The 26,260-nt window shown below is 42.0% G+C and overlaps 1 protein-coding gene across 6 annotated transcripts in view; it reads right to left on the bottom strand.

The window, feature by feature from the left end:
- The window catches only part of KCNIP4 (potassium voltage-gated channel interacting protein 4), a 691,146-nt gene that overhangs the window by 30,897 nt on the left and 633,989 nt on the right, over positions 1-26,260 (bottom strand). For all 6 annotated transcript variants that reach the window (XM_033948582.1, XM_033948558.1, XM_033948590.1 and 3 more), the window contains one exon: positions 25,882-25,951. In XM_033948582.1, coding sequence (XP_033804473.1) covers positions 25,882-25,951 — 70 coding nt within the window. The remainder of the gene's footprint in view (positions 1-25,881; positions 25,952-26,260) is intronic.

The following is a 26,260-nucleotide window of genomic DNA, read 5'->3' as shown; positions in this document are numbered from 1 at the left end:
AAGAGCTGCAGTTTGCCGGCCTTTGGAGAACACTGGAGGGTGGCCAGCTGTGCACCCCCTTGGGACGTAAAGCCGGGGCGGGGCGGACCGCCCCCCCTCCCCCACCTTGGTATGCCACTATCTGTACCTCACTCCCTCCCTATGACCAAAAATTCTCCTTTCTTCTATTCCCCGTGTACACAACCATCTTTTTCCCTCCCTTCCTCTCTCCCAAGTCCATGCCTTCTGTGTCCAAAAACCCATTCCCTCCCCCACCTCAGCATCTCTTTCCCTCCCTTTTTCTCTCCCAAGTCCATGCCTTCTGTGTCCAAAAACCCATTCCATCCCCCACCTCAGCATCTCTTTCCCTCTCTTCCTCTCTCCCAAATTCATGCCTTGTGTCCAAAATGCACTTCCTCCCCCCTTTTGTGTTCCGCGTTTGCCTCCCAGCCCATCTTTGTAACTTTCTCAGCAAAACGGAGCTCGAGCCGAGAAGCTTGTCTCCTGTTTCCTGCCTGCTCTGCTGCACACAAATAGCCGACCAGAAGTATTCTCCGACGTCAGCGCTGACGTCGGAGGGCAGGCTTTGCTTAAGCCCTCCCTCCGACGTCAGCGCTGACATCGGGGAACACTTCCGATCGGCTATATGTGAGCGGCAGGGCAGGTAGGAACAGAAGATGAGCCTCGCAGCTCGAGATGTATGGAACTCCGCGGGTCCCCCATCCAGCTCTATCCTGTGCACCTGGGGTGGACCGCCCCCCCCTAGGTACACCACTGGGATTGGCACCGGTCCGCGGACCGGCGGTTGAAGAACTGTGACCTAGGACCCTGGGGGAACCCGGGCACCCTGTCAGCTCTGGGCCCCTGAATGCAGGACTGGTAGTACTGCCCTGATGGCGGCCCTGCCTTTAGTAGTGCCTCTACCATGTTTTCCGATACCAAGGTTAGACTCACCAGTCTGTAGTTTCCCAGATCTCCCCTAGATCCTTTCTTGAAGATCGGCGTAACATTCGCCACTTTCCAGTCTTCCGGAATCCTTCCCGATTTGATCGACAGATTGGCTATTAGTTGAAGCAGTTTGGCTATAACCCCTTTCAGTTCCTTGATTACCCTCATATGGATGCCATCCGGTCCAGGGGATTTGTCATTTTTAAGCCTGTCAATCTGCCTACATACCTTTTCTAGACTGACCATCAACCCAGTTAGTTTCCCATCTTCGTTTCCTACGTATAGTTTGGCGGCTTCCGGTATGTTGCGTATATCCTCTTTGGTAAACACAGACACAAAAAATGTGTTCAGTTTGTCGGCATTGGCCTTGTCCTCCTTTAGCACTCCCTTTATTCCATGGTCATCCAACGGCCCCATCGCTTCTTCACAGGTCGTTTCCCCTTAATATATCGAAAGAACAGCTTGAAGTTTTTTGCCTCCTTGTCATCTCTACCCTGTTCCATAATTTGGAGAAAAAATATTGTTCTCAGTTCCTTTTTAAAAGCATTAAAACTTGTCAACCTGCACAATTCAGGTGTTGGAGTTTTTCCACAATTTAGGACCCATCACTTTAAAAGTTACGTTTTAAAGGTACCATGTCTGTATATTAATGCATGATCTAAAAAAAAAAGAAAATTGACAAAATGCTGCATTAGAAATGGGCTTAGCTTGCGGGAAACTCCCACATTAAAACATGCTAAGCCCATATTCTAACATTTAAATTTCTCACATTAATGCAGCCATTGCCAATTCCCCTCCATATAACAATTATTCTTGTACTTTCCTGAGTATAAAGTGAAAAGGATTTGGTCCCACTTCCTGCCCCATACTTTCTCTGTCTCTGTCATTTGGAAGTCAGGTACCTGGGGACATATCTTAAAGACCAGAAATCATCTTCCAAAACATGTCCGCTTTAATATCAGCTTCACATTCTTTTTATATCATTCTACACGAATCAGTGTTGTCAGCATGTGTCAGCATGTGACGTAAACACAAACCATATATGGACACAGGTCACATGAAACTTTAAAGACATCAGCATTTTTTCTATCTGGAGACTGAAGTCCACAGAGGGTCAGAAAAAGCCTTAACCAGCAGAGCTTCTAATCTAAATCTGTCTGTAAATACGGCTTAACAAAACAATTGAATTCACTTCACAACATCTCTGTTTAAACATACATGTCAAAGAAGGAAAGACAAACAGGGTCTGGTTTTTACAGCTTGAAAACAAGGCCTAAGGACTTGATACGTGTCCCTTCAATCCCCTCTTACGTCATGAAAATGACATCATAAATACACAGCATGAGCTGGAAGGGAGTGATACTCTAGATATGTCTCTCAAGGAGGGTTTTTTTTTTTTTAGGAGCTGTAATACAAATAACACAGTACATGAGCAGTCAAAAACAAGAGTGCAAATAATAAGAGATTATAACAATAAAAAGGTCTTTTATCCAACCCTGCATTCAACTAAAGTGCTGATCCCAAGAATTAGATAAATCAGAGTTACATTTGAACTCAGCAAAGAGGTCTGCTAATTTCTGAATGTCCATAGTAGGACCTATATTGTCAGAAAGAAAAGTACAACAGCTTAAAGTACTGAGGAGAATTTAACAGAATTCTCAGCTAGAATCATATCTAGGGCCATATGATTTTGAGAACCATCTGAGAAGTGGAGCCTAATTGATCAGTAATACCTTGCAAGGCGTCCCTAGAATAGTTCACAAAGCGTTGCTGATTATCATAATTTTAACTAATCCGATCAACATTCTTATTAATAGTAATAAAGGGAATAAGGAACTCAAACCCAGCCTTAACCTGAGCTCGGGCCTTAAATTCATCTGGGACCCCTCTTGGGACCCCTATGGCATCTATGTATACATGTGATCAGATTTATATCAAGACAAATAAAAGGAAAAACCATGTGAATAGGAAGGATGCCTTTCAGAAAGAATATGCAGAAGCATAGTAACCTTAACTAAAGTGCACTGGTCTATCCACTGGCTGGGTAGCTTAACACGGAGCCAAAAGTCTCCATAAAGCCAGTAAATATCAAATCTGATGCAGCAACAATGGGGCATACCTATGAGCCAAGACAGAACAATAACCTGGGGGTAAATTACCTACAAAACTACCCTGTGTCAGATTAGAAACATGACATGTGTAATTGCCCTTATAGATGGTAACGGCAATATCAAGCTTTTTCTGTCCTGGCTGCAAAAGGTATTTAGAACACTACAGTGCACAAAGGGGATAGGTAAAATTAGAGGAGATATTGGTAAATAACCCAAAAAGGCATGGTTGGATACCAAGAGGGAGGTCCAGAGGTACGGTTCCTAGATGGGGTCTAGCTTGAGCACATATGTAACAATTACTCTTATTATGTTGATCAGCAGTGAATTTCATCCATTCTAACCAAAGGTTACGTTCTGAAAACCCTACCTCAACAGCCACAATATCTTCAAAAGTGGGATTGGCAATAGCCATCATGTCAGTAAGTTTATTGAATGTAGGGGCCAGTGGGTTAGTATTTTTTGGGGCCCCCACAAAATAGCGGGAGAGGATGAGTGGAGGTAGATAGATCCCGTAAGAAAACTGATGGGTCGGATAGCTAGACCCACCCTTAAACCACATGTCCATAATGTACATACCTTCATCAGTAGGTCTAGGGTTGTCAATAGTAAGAGAAAGCTTAATAATTTGTGCAGGAACACTTTTCCTATAACAGTTTCCAACCTTATGAAGGGTCATACAAGTAAGCAGTGATTTACCATTTTGGTCCACTGTTTTTCAGAATATTTTCTAGTTTATAATCCCAGTCAGTATCAATATTCCACCCTACCACTCCCCAGAATGCACACTTATCCCCCCAACGTGAGTCAGTAACATATATATATATATGTCTTTAGTTTTAGGAATCTCTGAGGACCAATGGCACAGCCTTGGGATATCAATTGATGAACAGTCCACAATGTCAAAGGAGAAGGTGGCAACTTGCACACTGCTGGAATTATACCAAAGGGTAGCATACTATCGGTCTTTTCTGGATTCCAATTGAAGGACAGCCTTTGCGAGGGAGTAGTCCAGCTTGACGTCGTGTTCGCAAAGAGATGTCGGGGGTGCTGTTTACAGCAGGAGTGTCATTTACAGATGGGTATGGGCAGAAAGTGTCGTGAACCCAGAACACATCATCCCTGTAGGCCCAGTTAGAAATGATCCATGCAGGGAGAAAAACTAGCAGCAGCGTTGCCAGTAAGAGAATGATAAAGTTGGTAGAATGCTGCAATGAGATCATCATGTTGTTCCACTGGAGGAGGTGAAATCTGCGCAGGAAAGACTTGCTTCTGGGGTTTTAGGTTAACCCTCTTCAAGCGACTTGCTTGGATCCAAACAGGAAACTCCTCAGTGAGTGCAGCGGACCTGGTCACAGCGATCACAGTAGTGGGAAGGCCAAAGGGGAAATCAGTCTGCTTCCGATCCTTGGAAAGCTTCTGGACAATCACCAGGCTGGAAAAAATGGGTAGGAATCTGTGGAGAGAAAGGAAAAGTGCAAGACACGTTTCTTTGAACAAGCCCTAATATTTCAATTAGCTTTTGGACGTATTCCTCCTGTATCAAGGGAAAATCTACCCATGGGGCGGGGAAAGGTCATCCCGTGAGAATCTCAAAGGGAGAGCAGCCAGATGTCTGTGCATACAGAAAGAGATACTTGAAAAGAGATGCTTGAAAAGCATTCCAAATATCATTCAGCAGCTGTACTCCAATGTGATCCAAATAAGAGATAGAAAACAAAAGAGAAACCATGTTGCCTGTACTGAATGTGGCAACATGTAACAATACCAATTCATTTACTTGATATAGCTATGGCAAAAGAGAGACAATACTCAGTTACTTAAGGTTCTTAATTGAACAATCCAAAAAGATATGTTTTTGTGTGCTGCATATAACTATTATGCACCTCAGAGAGACCATACTGATGTACTGAATGTATTCAGAAATGTATATTGAATGGATCATATGTAGGGAACACCACGAAATAAACGCTGTATAAAGTAAAACTTTTTCTTAAACATATAACCCCTAACTAAACTATATTCAGAATATAAAAGCTAAAAGTAAAAGAACATTGCGTAGTTAGGCTAGTAAGAAGTGGAAAAAGAGCTCTAAAAATGGCCAATATTATGTATCCTGGGGTACCCACTAAACTAAAACAAAAAGACATGACACAGACAAAACATAAAGTTTTAAGCATGGAGCTATTACTCCATCTGTCAAGTGTGCAGGGCTGAATTTAACTCTGCAAATAAACACATTGATAAAAAAACCAAAACTACAAATAATGTATGTCATAACCATCTCATATTTGGAAAAAGGCATAAAGCTAATGTCTCTTTGGAGCGTCTCTATCTCTGCAGTGATAAAGAGGACCCGTGGAAAACATTAGAAATATCTGTGCCAAAACTGATCTGGGATGGCTATGTATAAATCCGGAAAAAACATTTTAAATTAGCAACATCCTAATTTCAGCTAAAACAATAGAAAGGAATTGTATTTTCCAATTTATTTTCAATTCACAACCGTGCCAGCTGTAATTATTGAGCTATATATATCTGTATCAAGGAGCAAAAGGTCAAGAATGAAAATATCACTAGCAAGAAGTTAAAATGTCGAGCGAGCACTACGATAACCAATACCATGATATTGGGCAATGAATAAGGGAGAGCTAGCAGCTGGTATCCAGGGTTTCCCCTCTTTGCACCAAAGTCCGTCCAAAAGGGCGGCTTTGGGCACCTGCCATACGCCAGGCATCAAATTCAGAGGAAGCTGTGAAAAAAGAGAGGAAGAGAATCCTGTTCACCCGTGAGACCCAAAAGCCCATTTAAAAGAAGGGCTTGGACATCGTGAAAAGTGTGAAGGGTAATGGGGTGACCTAGGGTCAGAGGAGTAACCATCTCTACCACCATAGCACATGCAGCCATGGAACTTGAACAGGAGTGACTATAAAAAAAAGGCAACAGAGCGTAACTTACCGCCATGTTCTCCCTTCATGGTGTTACAATAGTCCCAAACAAAGAGATTAAACATGTGGGCATAAGCAGGAAAACCCAGACTTGAGCTAGAAACCAAAGCACATCTTAAATGTCCAACATTTCATAAGTCCATCTGATAAGAGCAGTCATTTCAGAAACCAAGGTCTGTCTCAAAATCTGGTCATAGAAGGAACAAGCAGAGATCCATTGGCGGCATTGACCAATCATAGCAAGAAAAGTAAGCATGTCTTTCTTGGTAGCTGGGCGGGGCAGACCCAGAACAGCAGCAGTGCGGAAAGTGCAGATTTTCCTCTGACCATGAGACAGGACAAAACCCAGGTATTTCACTTCAGATGTACACCAGTGCAGTTTATTTCGTGACACCTTGTGACCACACACAGACAACCATTATAAAAGGTGCAAACTATCAGCCTGACAGGTCTCCTGAATTATGGAACACAAAAAGTTGTACAAAATGAGAATAGGACCATAAGGGGCAGTGCATGACTTGTAGAATAGCCCCAAGGACAATGAATCCTGGGGCATTCCACCAGGTATACTGTTGCTTAAAGGTGAAGGCAAAAAAAAGAGCTGAAAAGCCTCACCAACAGGGACTAAAATAAAACATTCTTTAGGACAATGACAGAAAAAAAAAAATCATTGGCTGCCGGTGGAATGGTGGAAGAAACATAAGTGCAATGAGAATTACCAAAACACTAACAGCCCTAAAATCTAGGACGAAACGGGGAATGCCATCAGCTTTGACAACAAGAGCGATGGGCGTATTATAAGAAGAGATGGTGGTTTTGATAATGCCGGAGAAAAGTCAAGAGACAAGCAGTGGAATCTCACCTTACTGCTTGATAAAAACAAGAATGAATAACTTCAAAGAAACACTATAGAGGGTCAGTGGAAGCCCAAACAGAGAAGTCTGGGGGAAGGAGCAAAAGCATTCATACACGGATCCTGATAATGAAAGCTGCTTGTATACAAGCTGCGAAGGAAAGATCTTAGACTGATTCAAACAGCGCTTTCACTTCATTCCACACAACAGCACGTCCTACCTCAGTATTAAAGATTGTTAATGTGAGCTGAAGGAAAAATGTCATACATACACACAGCCGTACAAGTCTCATTTGTCTAGGAGTATCCTAAGTGCCTTTATGACTCATTACAAAACCAATATAACAATGCAAAAATATTCGCTTATCTTACCTTATAAGCGAGGTACAGTAATAAGAGACAATAAAATCTTATACTCTATAAAAGTTTTAACCTTACAAATGACAGAGTGGGCAGGGGGGTTCTATAAATAATTTCATTCTTCCCGAAAGAATGGCAGCTGCTTATATTCACGAGGGGCGCTTACCGAAAGTACCCCGATATTTTTCCCAAAAAAAACTCCATAATAGAACCCAAAGCTTGAACTTAAAATAAAGGGTGGGTACAGGTCACCACTACCTAGTGAGTATTAAAGAACAGAAAAAATTCAGAAATACTCACAAAATACTGGTGATATCATCTGCCCATCGTGGACGTGCCCCCAACTGAAAAGGATTTGGTCCCACTTCCTGCCCCATACTTTCTCTGTCTCTGTCATTTGGAAGTCAGGTACCTGGGGACATATCTTAAAGACCAGAAATCATCTTCCAAAACATGTCCGCTTTAATATCAGCTTCACATTCTTTTTATATCATTCTACACGAATCAGTGTTGTCAGCATGTGTCAGCATGTGACGTAAACACAAACCATATATGGACATAGGTCACATGAAACTTTAAAGACATCAGCATTTTTTCTATCTGGAGACTGAAGTCCACAGAGGGTCAGAAAAAGCCTTAACCAGCAGAGCTTCTAATCTAAATCTGTCTGTAAATACGGCTTAACAAAACAATTGAATTCACTTCACAACATCTCTGTTTAAACATACATGTCAAAGAAGGAAAGATAAACAGGGTCTGGTTTTTACAGCTTAAAAACAAGGCCTAAGGACTTGATACGTGTCCCTTCATAAAGCTATTATGCAATCAAGTCTGTAAGAAGCTAAATTGGTGCCCTGTGCCCTTCCACCCCCCAATACCCATGAGAGTACCGCTAGAGGTCGTGGTCGCCATTATGGATCCTGACACCATGGGCAGCAGTGAGTGGAGATCGTTGCTGTCCACCCTGCCCTTGATCACCAGAGCATCAGTCAGGTGGGTCCAGGAAGGGGCCTACAGGAAGGTGGGCTGGTGTACTTGGGGGAGGGGAGGTGATAGGGAGAGCAACTGGAGAGCTGGGCAGGCAAAGACAGCAATGGATGGGGATCACTTTTAACACTCATGCCTTCCTTCTGCCCTGCTAATTTCAATTCTCAGGATATAGCAATAAACTTTTAATACTGATACTTTTTCCTTTTCCTCTAGAGAGACATTTAAACTTTTCAGTCTTCAGTGGTGTCACTCAAAGCTCAGTTCTCTTTCATTGCTATGAGATTCACACACCCACCTCATCATCAGCCTTTCATATATCTCATTTTAGCTTTTAAATTCTTAACTTAAACATCGATCAGCTCCACCACCATTTCTTAAGTGACTAGAGATTCTCAATGCAAACTTATCTTTAAAGTACTTTGTCCGTCAGCCAGGGGGAGTGTGTCTCTTCTACTCTGTGCATCTGCACCAGCCGCCCATAACCTTCTGCAGTCCTACTTGCAATAAACAGCTTTGTGTTGACATTTATCTATTTTAATGCACATTATTTTGCTAGACAAGCACAGGTAATGAGCGCAGCTCATCTATTTATGTAAAACTTCACAATAGCAAGGATTCTAAAATGACAAATAATGTGCACAAAACTCATCAAAAAATAGCAACACTATTTGGCATTAGGAAGAGTGGAATTATAAAACCACTTTTCCATGACTGTGTCAAATACAACTGGTTGGTGTTGTGGCAAAAATCGTTGACTGCTCTATGTATGATGCCAGTATTTGATCATGAAAAAGTATAATCTACATGGAATGGCAGGTATGCCTCTGGCCACCGTGTTGGGCAGACTGGATCATGCATGTGGATCTTTAGCTGCTCTCATATATTATGTTACTATGGTAGATGGCCACTACCAATTTAGAAAGGGTGGTGAATTTGTGGAATGGCCTCCTGACGAAGGTGGTGGAGAAAAAAAACTGTTTCTGAATTCAAGAAAGCATGGTACAAGTACATGGGATCTCTAAAATAAGTTAGGACAAGAGTAATTAGAATTATTTAAGAGGAGTATAAATAGAGTGAATATGGTACACATTGCTAGAGTAATTAGGATGCATGTAATTATAGTTTACTTAGTTATAACAGTTAACTAATTTAGAAGGGTGTAAATATAGCATACTTAGAATGGTTAACTCTAATCTTATGTAATTCTATTGGAGGGTGCAAATATACCCCTTCTATTAAACTGCGCTAGCAGTTTTTAGCACGATGAGCCACGCTGAATGACTTGCGCTGCTCCTGACGCTCATAGAGTTCTTATGAGCGTCGGAAGCAGTGCGGGCCATTCAGTGTGGCTGTCTGCGCTAAAAACTGCTAGCGCAGTTTAATAGGAGAGGGGGTTAGTTAAAGAGGTTAACACTAACCTTGTGAAAACATAGGGCTGGATGCACTAAATTCAGCGATTGCCGCTAAACCTGTTTTCACAGCTTTAGCGATGATCGCTATTACCGACCCGATTCACAAATCGGCTCACCACGTGTTTTTCCCCTCGATCGCCCATTTTCCAATCTGGCCATGCAAATTAGCTAAAGCCATGCAAAGTGGCTAAGCAATTGATGCACTAACATTGCTTGGCTATGCCCTAAAAAAAAAAACAGGGGTTTGAGATGTCGGAAAAAAACAACAGTTTAGAACTGTTGTTAACTGTGTTACCAACAGGTCAGCCTTGGGTTTTTTCCCCATTTTTTTTCAATGGCACAGATATTTTACGTGTGTTACAAATGCAAAATATCTGTCCCATAAGAAAAGAAAAAAAGCACCCCCCTGACACTGATGGCCCTCCCTCCTCGAAGAACTGGTACTGCAAAATGGCCCCCCCACACCAGTGAAAACAGCAGGAGGAATGCCCACTTTATCATGCCATGCTGACCCCCCTCCTTGTGAAAAAAAATTGGCAGGAGGGATACCTAATCCCTCTTGCCAATGCCACTCCCCCCCACCATGGCAGTGATGTGGCAGGAAGGATGTCCACTCCCTCTTGCCAATGCGACTTCCCACCCCCATAGCCATACAGCAGGACAGATGCCCATTCCCTCCTGCCACCAAAGGCTCACTCCTGCACCAGGTGTGCCCCTAAACATCCTCTACCCTCCCCCTTTCCCCTTTTAAAAAAAGGCAGGAGGGATTCCCACTCCCTCCTGTCACCAGAGGTCCCCTGCCATCCCCCACCACCCTACAAACCCCCCCCCCCCCACCCCCGTATCTTCCCAGAGACATTGGAGCAGGACGGAAGATCAGTCTGTCCTGCTCATAGGCTTGCCACTTCCGAATGGTGGGACTTTCCCTCCCTGGTGCATCATGTGATGCACAGAGAGGGGGCCTAAGGCCCTGATTGGTTCAGACGCCTAAGGCCCCACCAATCAGGGCTTTAGGCTCCTCCCTCTAAGTTACTCCAACACACACTGCTAAAATTGAGACAAGGAGAATTAGGTCTCAAAAGAAAAGACATGGCATAGATAGAATCCTTAGTAGAATTGCAGGGGTCTACAAACAACTGGGAAGAAGCAGATATAGGAGTACCACAGAGATCAGCTATGTCATAAGAACATAAGAATAGCCTTACTGAGTCAGACCAATTGTCCATTAAGCCCAATAGCCCGTTCTCATGGTGGCCAATCCAGGTCACTAGTACCAGGCTAAAACCCAAGGAATAGCAACATTCCATGCTACTGATCCAGGACAAGCAGTAGCTTCCCCCATGTCTTTCTCAATAACAGACTATGGACTTTTCCTCCAGTAAATTGTCAAAACCTTCCTTAAAACCAGCTACGCTATCCGCTCTTACCACAACCTCTGGCAATGTATTTCAGAGCTTAACTATTCTCTGAGTGAAAACATATTTCCTCCTATTGGTTTTAAAAATATTTCCCTGTAACTTCATTGAGTGTCCCTTAGTCTTTATAATTTTTGACGAAGTGAAAAATTGATTCACTTGTACCCATTCTACTCCACTCAGGATTTTGTAGACTTCAATCATATCTCGCCTCAGCTGTCTCTTTTCCAAGCTGAAGAGCCGTAACCTTTTTTAGTCTTTCTTCATATGAGAGTCGATCTTATTTGAAACTTTTCTAGTGCCACTATATCTTTCTTGAGATAAGGAGACCAGAAATGAATACAATACTCCAGGTGAGGTCACACCATATAGTGATACAGAGGCATTATAACATTGTTATATCATCCCTTTTTTAATAATTCCTAGCATCTTGTTTGATTTTTTGGCCGCTGCCACACATGGGACAGAAAGTTTCATTGTATTGTCTAAAATGACACCCAGATCCTTTTCTTGGGCGCTAACCCCCAAGGTAGACCCTAGCATCTGGTAACTGTGATTTGGGTTATTCTTCCCAATATACATCTTTGCATTTGTCCACATTAAATTTCATCTGCCACTGGATACCCAGTCTTCCAATTTCCTAAGGTCTGTCTGCAATTTTTCATAATCTGCATGAATTTTAACAACTTTGAACAGTTTAGTGTTGTCTACAAATTTAATCACCTAATTCATTGTTCCAATTTCCAGATCATTTAAAAATAAGTTAAATAGTACTGGTCCCAGTACAGATCCCTGTGGCACTCCACTATTTACTCTCCTCACCCATGCTGTTCAACATCTTCTTCCAACCATTTGGAAAATTCATCAGAGAATAAGGATGGGAATACTACATCTTCACCCAGAGAGTGGTAGAAAGCTGGAACGCACGTCCAGAGGCTGTAATAGGGGAAAACACCCTCCAATGATTCAAGACAAAGTTAGACAAGTTTCTGTTGAACAAGAACGTGCGCTGGTAGGGCTAGTCTCAGTTAGGGTGCTGGTCTTAGACCAGAGGGCCGCTGCGTGAGCGGACTGCTGGGCATGATGGACCACTGGTCTGACTCAGCAGTGGCAATTCTTATGTTCTTTTGTTCTTATGTTCTTATCTATGCAGTTGACGTTCAACTGGTCATCCCAATGAAGAAATGGTCCATGAAGACCAAACAGAAGATCAAGACAAGCCTAGAGAAAATTTTTGATTGGTTCCAAATAAACGGACTAGTAGCCAACAGTGAAAAAAACTGAACTACTTCTAATTAACAAATGGGAGTAGAGGGGACAGCCCAATTAATTCTGAATGGCAGCACCATAAAATCAACCAATGAGGGAGTGAGAAACCTAGGAGTATGGCTAGATCCAAACCTGGACATGATAATATACATCCACAGCATCGTGAAAAATGCTTATGGCAAACTCTACTGGGTCAGAAGACTAAAACCCTATCTAACCCATCAAGCAATGTCCAACATAGTAATATCCCTGGTAATCTCAATCTTTGATTACTGCAATGCAATCCTGTTGGGCATTCCAAAGTGCCTGATCAGACAGACTCAAAATGCAGCAGCTAGATTTCTGATGGGAAAATCAAAGCAAACAAGTGCCACTGCACTACTGAAAGAGTTATATTAGCTCCCGATTGAAAGCAGAGTGAAATTCAAAATCATGCTGCTGACACACAAAATCATTCATCTGTCAGAACTGCAATACCTAACACCTAGACTAGACAACCATATACCAACATGAGCATTACGCTTGAACCAAGAATACCTACTGGAAGTACCCTCCTTCAGAGACATCAAATACAAAAGCATCAGGAAAAGAATGTTCAGTGATAGCCCCAATGTGGTGGAAATCCCTTCTGAAGGAATTAAAACTAGAAAAGGACACAAAAAATTTCAGGAAATGAATAAAGATGATACTCTTCAAGAACACTTTAGCAAATAAAGAAACATTTAGACTCAGAGAGAGTAGCAACTTAGAGAAAACAGAAGGCTACCCCCCACTTGGAACACAAAAGGGTGAAATCACAAATAATACAAAGAAAGATGAGTACAGTACTCCCCCGAAATTCACGGGGGTTCAGTTCCAGGAACTTCCGCAAATTTCAAAAAACCGCAAATGCGTTTTTTTGCCTTTTAAAAGGCAGGGGAGGCAGCTGGAGTGCCGGCGGGTGAAGAAAATAACTCGCAGTCTGCTCCGATTGCCTCTTCATGTAGTAAAGTCGGGCTACACTAATCAGGAGCTGCTTTGACACACAGCTCTTGATTGGTGTAGCCCAACCTTACTACAGGAAGAGGCGGTCGGAGCAGACCATGAATGAGCGAGTCCATGATTTGTGAACGCAAATTCGTGGGGGAACACTGTATATGACAATACAGAAACAATAATTATAGCATATGTATGTAGATGGTATAAATAGGTAAGATTCCATGTATTATAACACCTTTTCTGAAGCTCATAGAAACCGCTCAGAATTGACTCCCCAGTCATTAGTAGCAGTATAGAAGCTTCCAAGAAAACAATAAACTCTAACTCTCCTATTTTATTTTTTAGGTTTCTAACATTTGTATACAGACACTTCAAATTGTGTTTTTTTCCTTGTATGTACAGGCTGCTGAGAAGATGACAGGGATAATTTGAATCATTTACTCTGCCTTCCTCTTAAACACTCCTGGATTTCTTTCACCATTACTGAAACCTCTCTACTAGGACTCCTTAAATATCCTGTTTCAATATTATCCTTCAAGGACACTCAACACTATCCCCTTTTTAAATATTAGCACCAGCAGCCTGGTTCTATGTTGGTTAAGTTGGAGTCCATCCTTTTCCAGAAGTTGTTCAGTTCCTAACAAATCTAAATCCCTAATCTCTGCACCATTGTCTCAACCACGCATTGAGACTTTGGAGCTCTGCCTGCCTCTTGGGTCCTGCACATGGAACGGGGAGTATTTCTGAAAATTCTACCCTGTAGGATCTGGATTTCAGCTAAATTTGGCTTCCAGAACCTCCCTCCCACATTTTCTTATGTCATTGGTTCCAAGACAGCCAGATCCTCCCCAGCACTATCTAGAATCCTATCTAAGTGATGTGTGAGGTATACCACCTTCGCACCAGGCAGGCAAGTGACCAGGCGATCCTCATGCCCATGAGCCACCCAGCTATCTAGATGCCTAATGATCGAAGGGAAATAACTCATTATCTGAGAGTTAGGAGCTCTTTGCAGCGAGCACACACATATAACTTCTCGCCAGCTGGGAGATAATCATACATGTGACAGTGTAAAAGACTGCATAGCACCTCTCTTGCTGCTGTACTACTCTCTGCATCATGTTATTGAGTTGATTAATGGAACTCTATTAAGGTATTAGGAATAACAGACTAGTATAGAGAGCCATGTGTACTTTCTCCTGTGGAAAGCGTGGTCAGTTTCAGAAAACCCATTACTCAGGTGCCTGGCTTTTGGAAACGTGTCTTCAAATTGTAAAGAACAAAGAACAGAGCTTTCTGCACCAACAAATAATGTTAATTGCGTATGCTGGAAGCATTCTTGTATCTAATAGTAACATATTTTACCATGCATAATATTTTCCTGTTCCAAAATTATGAACATATGGTGTTCTATATAAATAATAATTCAAAAAATGTAGCTGAAGGATTCTGTGATTTAGCTCCTAATCATTCCAGCAGTCCTGAAGTCTGAGTATGTGCAGGCATACAGAATCCAGTTGAAATCTGGTCCAGGATGATAATTGGCTTATATTATTCCCTTAAGACAGGGGTAGGCAATTCCGGTCCTCGAGAGCCAGAGCCAGGTCAGGTTTTCAGGATATCCACAATGAATATGTATGAGATGGATTTGTATGCACTGCCTCCTTGAGATGCAAATCTATCTCATGCATATTTATTGTGGATATCCTGAAAACCTGACCTGGCTCTGGCTCTCGAGGACCGGAATTGCCTACCCCTGCCCTAAGAGAAAGCTGGGTGCAGCTGCCTGTATCTCTTGCTTCTATGCTATTAGTTGTTTTGTGCATCTTGCTGATTTCATGCAGTGCATATTCCTTTCTGCGCTTTTCTAGTTATGTACAGTACTGTGTTCTGTGATGGAGCTTTCTAAATAAGGACAAATTCCAATCTGTGCACTGATTTTATGGACAAAGCATAGAAGATCCTTAATGTTTATTTAGGGCAGTGGTGCACAACTCTGGCCCTTGAGGGCTGAATCCAGTCGGGTTTTCAGGATTTCCCCAGTGAATTTGCATGAGATCTATTTGCCTGCACTGCTTCTATTGTATGCATATTGATCTCATGCATATTCATTTGGGAAATCCTGAAAACCTGGCCTGATTTAGGGGAAGATATACTAACAAGTTAGGGATTTGGATTTAACTCAGTTCAAGGCATGATACTCCTGTATTCAGGTTCAATAGGTATTTTTCTGTCATCCAGGGGGCCTTATAATCTAAAGATCCAATATGTAAAAGGAGACACTTCTGCCTAGTTAAATCACATTGACTGGGGTAAGCTCGGATACGAGTGGCTCTTAACCAGATAGTGCCACTGAATATCCAGTCATAAGCATAGGCACAAGCTTTGAGGGCAGTGTGGGTGCTCGAGCACCCCCAATATTTTTGGGACCTTTCATGCGGTCCAGGCATCTCTTCCTTTTCTGTCCATCTCTCTCCCTTGCCCTCACCTTCCTGTCTCCTTTCAAAATCAAAATCTTCTTTTTTACAGGGGCCCCGGCTCAGCAGCCATTCGCTAAGGCTGTCGGCAAAGTTGCTCATGAAAAATCCTTCAGGGTATTGGGGCCTGTAAAAGCTGCATTTGATGGTGGAAGCAATCCTTCTTCCCCCTCCCCCTCTGAGTATTTATTTGCATATGTTTCTTGTCTGTCATGGAATCTGCTGAGTTTATGCTCCAAATTGTTTATTTTTATGCATCATACACACAAAAAAATTCAAAGGATAACAACCAATCTAATAATAAACCATTCAAAAAAAAAATACTGTTATACCGTGATCACTGAAAGGCATATATTTAAAACCTCGTTTACACAAAATGCAAGAGGGAGAAAAAAAAAGCCTCAAATTAATGTAGCAGCACTATTCAACAAGTCATTCTGTGTGCACCTGATCAGCGTGTTTTCATTTTTAAACCTGGTTTAGTGCAAGTGGGAGGTTTTTTTAAATGCCTATGATATGACTGAAAGCAGCCGAATGTCTTGTTCTGAAGACAAAGTGCTGGAGAGAATGTCCTCACTCTCTCCGTCCAAAAATTCCTGACATGGAACCTTGTCTCACCAATCACTTTGGCTGCTTCAGGAGATAAACATTGTCATTGTCTCCGTACATTTACACATGCACTTTGATACATGTAGAAAACCTGATTCTAGAAAGCTAGCATTTAAACATGTAAATTGTGGCAGGCATTTTTGATTGCGGCCGTCACAGGGCAGGAGCATGGGAAGATCGCCCTTGCCTCGTTTCACCACTAGACCACCAGGGCTTTAAAGATAAGGTCTGCAGGGTAGTTTAGAGTCAACCGGGACTGTCCTGGCATACCGCTTACAGAGAGCCAAGTCACATTGGGGAAGCAGAAAGCCCATTGTTTGTTCTGCAACTGAAGCCAGGTAAAGGGGAAAGAGCCTGGGTAAAGCCTGAGGGGTACATGAGAGAGAGAGAGACAGAGAGAGACTGGCAAGGAGGGGGTGACACACTTCAGGTAGCCCTGTAGTGCTTCAGGCAGCCGTATAGTGGGCATTAAGGGCTAGGTAGGAAGGGAAGGAAGAGAGAGGGAGGAAAGGAGAGCTGGGTGCAAGGCAGGACACTTGAATACTGTGTGCAATTCTGGAGACCACACTACCGTAAAGACGTGCTTAGAGCTGAGTCGGTTCAGCGGATGGCCACTAGGATGATCTCCGTGCTCAAGGGTCTCTCGTACGAAGAAAGACTAAACAAATTGCAGCTCTACACTCTGGAAGAACGCAGGGAAAGGGGAGACATGATTGAGACATTTAAATACATCACAGGACGTGTCAAGGTGGAAGACGACATCTTCTTTCTCAAAGGACCCTCGGTCAAAAGAGGGCATCCGCTCAAACTCAGAGGAGGGAAATTTAATGGTGACACCAGAAAGTATTTCTTCACGGAAAGAGTGGTGGATCACTGGAACAAGCTTCCAGTGCAGGTGATCGAAGCCACCAGCGTGCTTGACTTTAAGAATAAATGGGACATCCTTGTGGGATCCCTACGGAGGTCGAGTTAAGGATCTAGGTCATTAGCACTCAGACTTAATGGGGTGGGTCAGTAGAGTGGGCAGACTTGATGGACTATAGCCCTTTTCTGCCGTCATCTTTCTATGTTTCTATGTTTGAATATAAACAACCCTCCACCACGGTTTACATTCAAGTCAACCTTTTTTCCTTCTCCTCAGTTTATATTCAGGTCAGTTTATGTTCAAGTAGGGTAGTTTTCTAAAATGGCAGACATACATGTGTCGGCACTCATAAGTGAAAATTCATGAAATAACCTTTTAGGAGTGTAGTTATCAATGAGGACTACCATTAAGCTATGTTATTGTTATGTTAACCCCAATCATTAGTAACTAGATCTCATTGGATAACATGTATTTATGTTGGCATTTATGGATGTCAATATTGAGAGTAATTTAACTGGCTGGGAGGGTGTAGATGGTGTAGATGGGCTGGAGTAAGTCTTAACAGAGATTTTGGCAGTTGGAACCCAAGCACAGTACCGGGTAAAGCTTTGGATTCTTGCCCAGAAATAGCTAAGAAGAAAAAAAAAAAAAAAAAAATTTTAATTGAATCAGGTTGGGCAGACTGGATGGACCATTCGGGTCTTTATCTGCCGTCATCTACTATGTTACTATGTTTAACTGGCCAGAAATGGCTCATGGCCAGTTAAATTGCTTCTTCAGGGCTAACTGGTCATATCCAGTGGCACTTAATTGATTAGTGCTGATGAAAATGTCCTGCCCAATGCAAAACCAATTATTTTGGGAACTTACCAGGGGCAAATTCTGCATTTGGCAAGTTAAATGGCACTTAACTGACCTCGATTACTCCAGTTGATACCTTCTGTTATCTTGTAATAATATTTGATTCACAATTGTCATTTGGTGCACAGGTTTCCTCGTTTTGTAAGTCTGTTTTGTTTTGTTTTTTTTTAATTGTGAGATAGTTGTTCAACATAAGTGCTTTTCACACACTAATCCTTTCACTGTTCATGACTTGTCTAGATTATTGTAATATAGAAGAACACCAGATTCATCTGGTGTGATATAACATTAGCTGAGCTGATGTCACCAGCTGGTAATATTTATTAAATGATGGTGTGGGTAAAATGGGAAGGGGAGGAGGGCAGAGGATGAGGGGAATATATGAGGTGTTGTCAAGGGTCTGTAAAATAAGGATTGACAAGTTTATAAGAGGAGGTAAGAAAGGGTTAATAGAGCTTGTAAGAAAGAGAAATGATTAGGGAGGTTGCTAAGGTGATGGGGTGGAGCAGTCACGTGATTGGTTGGATGTTGTGGCAGTTTGGAGTGAATTCTGTGAGGAAAGGGGAACAGTAGAGTAGTCTCTTCAGGAAAGATTATTCTCTTCAGAGTATATTAATTCTTACTAAAAAATATTCTTCTTCATTATTTTCTTTAATGATTTTAATGTTAGGAAGTTTGGTTTATTTTGAGTAAGATAATTTGTTGCCTTGTTAACCTCTGTGTCTGTGTTTTAGTCAGGGCAGGCTATTTTGTCTGTCAGGTGCTGGATTTGTTGCCTGAGGAAGCAGAGGCTGCAATGGACAGGGGCAGTTTGGGCTCTTCTGTGAGAGTTTTACAGCCTGGCAGCACAACAGCCCCTGTGTGGCGCAGCAGTTAGCGCTGGGCTGCCATTTAGTGAGTTGTCTGCACGGCCGTGGGTTGGCTGTGAGGGAGATGGGGTGTGAAAGGTGTTTGCTCTCTAATGTATGGTGTGTGAGAGAGGGACTTACCTGTTGGGGTTATTTTTGGGTGACAGAGAGGTCTTTCTGTTGAGGTGTAATGTAGCCAGGTTTTTTCTTAGTAGTCTAGTTTGGGGGAGCTGGCAGGTGGTTGGTCTTTAGTTCACGAGAGTAATGACTGGGTGGTCTGTGTGCCCCATGGTTGGGCACTTTTAGACAGATTTGAGGTTTTGATGTTAAATTCTGGTGTTGGAGGTAAGGAGGGAGTTGGGAGGTGCCAATGCTGCATTCATGTGTTTGTTTTTACAGCTAGGCAGAGTTGTGGATTTGCAGCCTTCGCGTATTTGGTGTTCCTGTGTTTTGGAGCTGAGGGGCACTAGCAACTGCCTTTGCAATAGTTGTGTGCTCAGCGGCTGCATGACTACGGCATCGCCATTTTCGCAGCATTGTGATTTAAAATTTTGTTTGAAGTGTCATTAGGGGCCATCTTCCTAATTTTCCTTTTGTGCTGTGGCTTTTCTGGGTCTCTTGGATCTTCCTGTGACTGGCATTCTTTCTGTGGCAATTCAGCTTGGTGTCAGCTGTCCTGATTTGTTAGCTTAGCTGGAGATGACCTGTTCTTGGTTTCAAGTACATTCATATTATGTACTTGTGGTGTTTTTTGGGTGTGTGGTGTGTGTGTGTGTTAGATTTTTTGGTATCTGTCTCTGTGGAAGGGGGGGGGGTCATTGTAGTAAAGTTGAGGGTTTTGTTTATTTGTGCTGGAGAAATTAAAGGGAAAAAGTTTTTATGGTGTTAGTGGGGAATCATCTAGGTAAGTGGTGAGCAAACCTGAACAAAGTTATTGTAAGGGTAACAACCCATTGTGTATGTCATGTATAGGAAATACTGAGAAGAGTGCAGTGAAAAGAGTTGATGTGAATCGCTTGTTCACTCTTTCCAAAAATACTAGGACTAGGGGGTGTGCAATGTAGCTATTAAGTACTAGATTTACAACAAACCAGAGAAATATATTTCACACAACATGTGATTAATCTATGGAATTCATTGCTGGAGAATGAGGTGAAATCAGTTAGCTTAACGGGGTTTAAAAAAGGTTTGGATACTGTCCTAAAAGAGAAGTACATAGGGCCTTATTGAGATGGCTTGGGGAAATCCTCTGCTTATTCCTATGATAGGCAGCATAATTTCTGTTTTATTACTAGGACATGGAATTTGGATTATAGGATCTCACTATGTTCTTGGGTCCTGGGTTAGCCACTGTTGGAAGCAGGATACTGTTCTTGATGGACTTTTGGTCTCTCCCAGTATCACAATTCTTATGTTCTGTTCTTATAAGGTGCAAGGCATCAGAGGCACTATTGGATAGAGTTAAGGGGGGGGGGTTGGTCGAGTAGTCTGGAAAGCGAAGATGGAGATGGAAGGATACATAGCTGCCACGGTAATGATGGGGAGAAGACATTTTTAGATTTATTAGGGATAGGACATGCAAAAGTGGCATTGTGGAACCCAAGGGTACAAGGGGGCAATAAGTAGCAGCTGATAAAGAGATAGCTGACTTCACTAATATTTTCTGTTCTGGGTTCACAGCTGAAGTGTTTGGGGGAGGGTGTACAAACACCTCATGTGACTGGGGCAGGAGATGTAATAAACCCTGATTGATTTTCAGTGACTTGGGTTTGTGAGGGTTCGTTAGAACTATGGGTGGATACCGCAAGGGGAATGGCTGGTACATCCAAGGGTACTGCAGGAATTTGGGGGTAGTTCTGCTGACTCTGCTGACTGACCTTCTCACTGCTTCTTTAGAGTCGGGAGTGGGTACTGCAGGAATAGAGCAGGGAGGATGTGGTTTCTCTCCACAACAAATGGAGAAAAGGCAGCACTAGGGATTTACAGGCCGGTAAGTTTGACTTTTTGGTAAGTAACTCAATAGAAACACTTTAATAACAGAGCTTGGGGGATTCACTAGAGACGGGTTTGGATTGACAAATCTGCTTACTTTCTTTGGGTGATCTTGGCATTAGATAAGGGGAGTGTGGTGAATATGGTGTATTTTGATTTTAGTACTTTTACCATTTTCATAGGCATAACGTACTCAGTGTTCTCGGTATGGGGGGCTTCACTGGTGGTCTGTGGCAGGAACTAGTTGGTCAGTAAGGTGTCAGTGGGTTGTCGTCCCAGAAGATGGTTATGCCAAGGGGGGATCTTATCGGTAGTGTTTGAAGGTTTGTTATTGGGCTTGTTCTTTTCACAATTTTGTAAGTGGGATTGTTGTAGGGTTATAAGTAAGATTTGCCTTTTTGTGGAGGAGGCCAAAGCAGTAATGAACCAGACAGTCCTGATGGTGTGCCTAACAAGGATGGACTTAAGTTTGTAGAATGGCTTCATATTGTGCAGCTCAGATTTCATGCTCAGAAATACCAGGTCATGCATTTGAGTTGCCAAACCACATGGGCATGGTGCGATTAAAGGGTGAAGACTTTGGTGTACGAATAATGAGTGGGGGTTTGGTGTGATTGTATGTGATGAGCTTCAGGAGGCAACCAGGTTGTAACAGTGCTAGCAAAAGCTAGACAGATGTTTGGGTGCATGGGGATCAGTATGGCCAGCAGGACAATGGAAGTTTGATGCCCCTCTAAAAATTTTGGTGAGACCTCCTTGTGAATTTTGTGTACATTTAAGTTCAGTTCAAAGGAAGGCTACTACAAGGGTTGATGGTCTATGTCCTATAGGCATATGGGAATTGAGTTCATGATCTCCATCTGTTTACTTTGAGGAAGGGCATGAGAAGGGAGATAATAGTGATGTTTAAATACCTATGTGGCCTAACTATACGTGAGATGACTCCCCTTTTATTGGACAGCAAATCCAGCGTAAGAGGGCAGGGGATGCAGTGCAACAGTGCTGGATTCTGCAGTACTGTATGGCTCTACGTTGTTACAGAAGGTGAGGTAGATGCATGAAATAGTTTTGGAATTCCAGTAGGTGTAGGAGTAGTAGATGCATGAAATAGTTTCTGAATTGGGGAAGACATTGGCTAGGCATACGGACTCTCTGGGAGAGAGAAGGAGTTAATTGTTGCTGTGGAGGGGTATACTGGCTGGACATTTTGGTCTTTATCTGCCCTTATGTTTTTTCTAGGTGGCTTTGCTTGTGTGCTCAGAATGGGTTACGAGGAACTGCAAGGCGCTGACTAGGTGCTGGGAGCCAAACTGCTTTGTTTGACTCATTTTCTGCAATTTCGGGTGCCAGAAGTGCGTTGCTCCTTTCTCATATGGAGTAGCCACATGTTCTATTAGTCCTCCCTGAAACTCCTCCAACTTTCCACCTCGGAGACACTTTACACCTACGCCGACGACATCCTCGTCCTTATTGAGACCGACTCTAACCTCACCAACCTCTCGGTTAACATCTCATCCTGTATAACAAGTCTACAATCCTGGGCCCTCACTGTTCAAATGAAACTAAATGAGGCCAAAACAAAACTACTTTGGCTCGGCCCGAAACTGGATCAGCTACCCTCCCACATCCCACTTTCCTCTGGCACCAATCTGCAGCTTGAGCACTCTAGCAAAGTTCTGGGAATCATCATTGACTCTACACTGTCCTTTAACGACCACATCAACTCCCTAGTAAAAAAATGCTTTTTCAATCTCCATATGCTAAGAAAAGTTAGATCCTGCTTCCACCAACAACATTTCGCCGTCCTTGTCCAATCCATCATTCTATCCCGACTCGATTACTGTAACTCCATCTTTCTAAGCCTAACAAAGAAACATCTTCTCAGACTTCAGCGGATTCAGAACACCGCAGCTAAACTAATCTTCGCAAAAGGCAAATTTGACCACGTCTCCCCGCTTCTGTCTAAGCTTCACTGGCTCCCAGTCTTCCTCAGGGTTCGCTACAAATGCGCTTGTCTTACCTTCAAATCTCTTCACGGCATCCTTCCTCCCCTCTTCCCACTATCTTGGCTCTCGAGCACTCACTCCACCAGATCCACTCAGAAATTCAAACTATCCTTCCCTTCTCTAATTGGCATCTCCCATACAGGAAAACATGGTACATCCCTCCTCTTCAGGATCACTGAGCTGTGGAACAGCTTTACGGCCCATCTTCGGAGTTCGACCTCCCTCCAACATTTCAGAAAACATCTGAAAACCTGGCTCTTCACCAAAATGTAACTACTCCCTCCCTCTCCATTATTCTATGTACCTCTTCCGTCCTTGTTCACCTTACCTCTCTCTCCTTCCATTGTAGTTCCTCCTCTTTATTTTTAATCCCTGTAAACCGTGTCGAGCTCCACTTCTGTGGAGATGACGCGGTATATAAACTTAAGGTTTAGTTTAGTTTAGTTTAGTTTAGTGTGTGGAGTAATGGGAATGTGTAGTATCATGTGTACCATTCTAATGGGCTGGGGAAGATTGTCTTAGCTGTTTCTGATTCCAGTGGGGCATGGACTATAGATTTTATGGTTAGGTGCATGGAACATTTGTTGGGAGTGACTCTTGCTAATCGTTTTCCAGCAAAGATAATTTCCTAATCTCCTATTCTGCTTTACTTCTGATTCTTTTGGTGGGTTGTGACATTTGTTCAGCAAAGGCAGAGGATTTCATACTGCCCCTGAGGCGGGATCTGTGGTCTGCTGTTTTACCTAATGCCCCCATCCCTTTTGTTTTTGTTTGGTCCTCTATGGAGTGTGTAAGGAGGATTGGGACATGGTTGCTATTGAGTGGTTGAATAAATGGGTTTAATACTGAGCTTTTGCAGTTACGGATAGCTTTTGGTGGTTTAGAGTGGTATCTCATGAGTTTGTTGCAGCTGTTTTCCCTGGACATTATTGTCCTGATGCTGTCTACTTTTCAGGCCTAGGTTTGGCCAATTTTATTGGGGTACTCTTTAGAATTTGTTGGAGACTTGTTTTAAAGCTGTTGGCCGCAGCTTATGTGGTGGGGGAGCGGTAACAAGCTCGAGGCTGTCACCGCTTGTGGCGGAAAATGGGGTTTGGCTCAGTTGTATCTAGGAGATGAGCAGTTAATAAATAAATAAATAAATGTAACACTCGTAGGCGATACCACTGCGAGGGGAAGCATGGCCTTGCGTCACCCTGGATCATGTTTGGGGGGAGGGGAAGCATGGCCTTGCGTCACCGTGGGTCATGTTTGGGGGGAGAGGAGGGGAAGCATGGCCTTGCATCACTGTGGGTCATGTTTGGGGGAATGTTATAAATTTAAAGACTTAACAGGAGCTAGTTTCGACACCGAATAGCTCCCTGGGGGTGTATGAAATATGCATTGGGGGTTTGTTGGTTTTTGGACACAGATTGTATTGTAAGTGGAGATAATATTCAGACACATAATAAAGCTGCGGCCAAATATTTCTTCCAATAAAACTGAGTTGTGTGATTATTGATTGATGGTGATTAGCTTTCAGTTGCAGGTGACGGGAATGCGAATGCTAATGTTATGTTTATTCGGGTATTTCCAAGTTGTTAATCTGTAAACTCCAGAAGTTGCAAAACTGTGCCTCATGTCTAACCATTGTTGAAGGAACATAACTGTCTTCCCATTGATCAGAGAATTAATTTAAAATCCTTTTTGTAATATTTAAAGCCCTGAGGTTCGATGTACCATTATATCTTTAATTTTTTTAACTATTTCATACACTCCACTCTATATATAAATGATCAGTGGTTGGTTCTGCCTGCCCCTTGGTCTGAATGCTAAGAGTCCAATCTGCCTTTTTCTTCACTGCTCCAGCATTGTGGAATTCATTTCCTCCTCTATTCATGGAGAGGCTTCTTTATAGAGGTTTAAAACAGTAGTTAAAACATGGCTATTCGAGGAAGCACTTTCACACTAAAAGAATGGCCTCCTAGACTCCATCTGTTTATGTTTATTAAAAACTTTATATACCGTGTATATAGTCAAAAAGGATCCAAGCGGTTTACAATATATAATTCAAAACAATTTTGAAAAGAACTCCATTCAAAATAGAAAAGGAAAGAAAATAAGAAAAGGTTTAAAAAAAATTGCATAATATTCTATAACAATCAAATTATCAATAATAAAAATTAACTAACTAATACAAACTAAAAATTTTGAAAATAAATAAATTAATAAGTACAAATTGCAGTCCCAAACTCGTTTTTTCAGTTTAAAGAAAAAGCCAGTTGAAAGAAATGTGCTTTTCGATGTCTTTTAAAATTTATATATGAGTCTTCTTTTCTCAGTTCTATAAGCAAATTGTTCCATAACCATGGAACTAAATAAAAGAACGCACAATCTCTAGTTGAGGCAAGATGGGCCTTTGAGATATGGGGAATGGCTACCCTATTAGTATTCAAAGATCGTAATAAACGCCTTGGTGCATAAAATAACACCAATTTAGAAAGATATAATGGTTGTAGCTCAAATAGTGCTCAATGTGCCAAAATCAAGATCTTAAATTTGATCCTAAATTCCATTGGCAACCAATGGAATTTCAGATACAAAAGTGTCACATGATCACGAATATATGCATGGCCCAACAGCCGAATCGCAGCATTTTGTACTGTTTGTAGGCGCTACATTAAACAAGAACAATCAAGAAAAACAATCATTCTCTCAGCCCATAACAGCATAACAGGTCATCTATAATTCTGTACCCTACAAAAATTAACCATCATGAGGAAAAGCTATTGTAAAAAATATAGGATTTCAATAATTATTTAAATCTGAGGAAGGATGAATCATTATGAAGAGAAAGATGAAGGTCATTCCACAGTTTGGATGAAAGAAAGAATGCAGTAACAATAAATAATAGGATAATGTTCCAGCTTTATAATTTCATTTAAACTACTCTGCTTATGATAAATACAGAGGTCTTTACTCACCTCCCTGTGGAAAGAATTGAGAATAAATTTCTTTGAAGCTCTCTTCATTAACAATCCCATTGGGACATTCCTAGAGAAAGTTGGAAACAAACATCATGTAGACCGTGTTTATCGGACTTAAGCATATATGTGACCATCTCTGAGAAAAGGTGACTTTAAAGTCATCAGAAATAAAAAATGAAGTTTTAATGAATTATTTTAGCGCAATTTGTAATACAACAGTCCAAACCCCATCCTTTCATATTAAAAAATAAAAAAAGAATCTCAAATGTAACTTTTCCAGACTGCTTGTGGACTCATGATATGAAAATTGACCATTCTCAACATTTTGGATCCACTATTTTAGTCATCTTTTCTTAGAAATAGTCACATAAATATT

The sequence above is a fragment of the Geotrypetes seraphini genome, chromosome 1 (genome assembly GCF_902459505.1).
Source record: "Geotrypetes seraphini chromosome 1, aGeoSer1.1, whole genome shotgun sequence".
Lineage (NCBI taxonomy): Eukaryota > Metazoa > Chordata > Amphibia > Gymnophiona > Dermophiidae > Geotrypetes > Geotrypetes seraphini.
The sequence above is the reverse complement of the archived record's forward strand: the minus strand, read 5'-3'. Positions and strand labels throughout refer to the sequence as shown.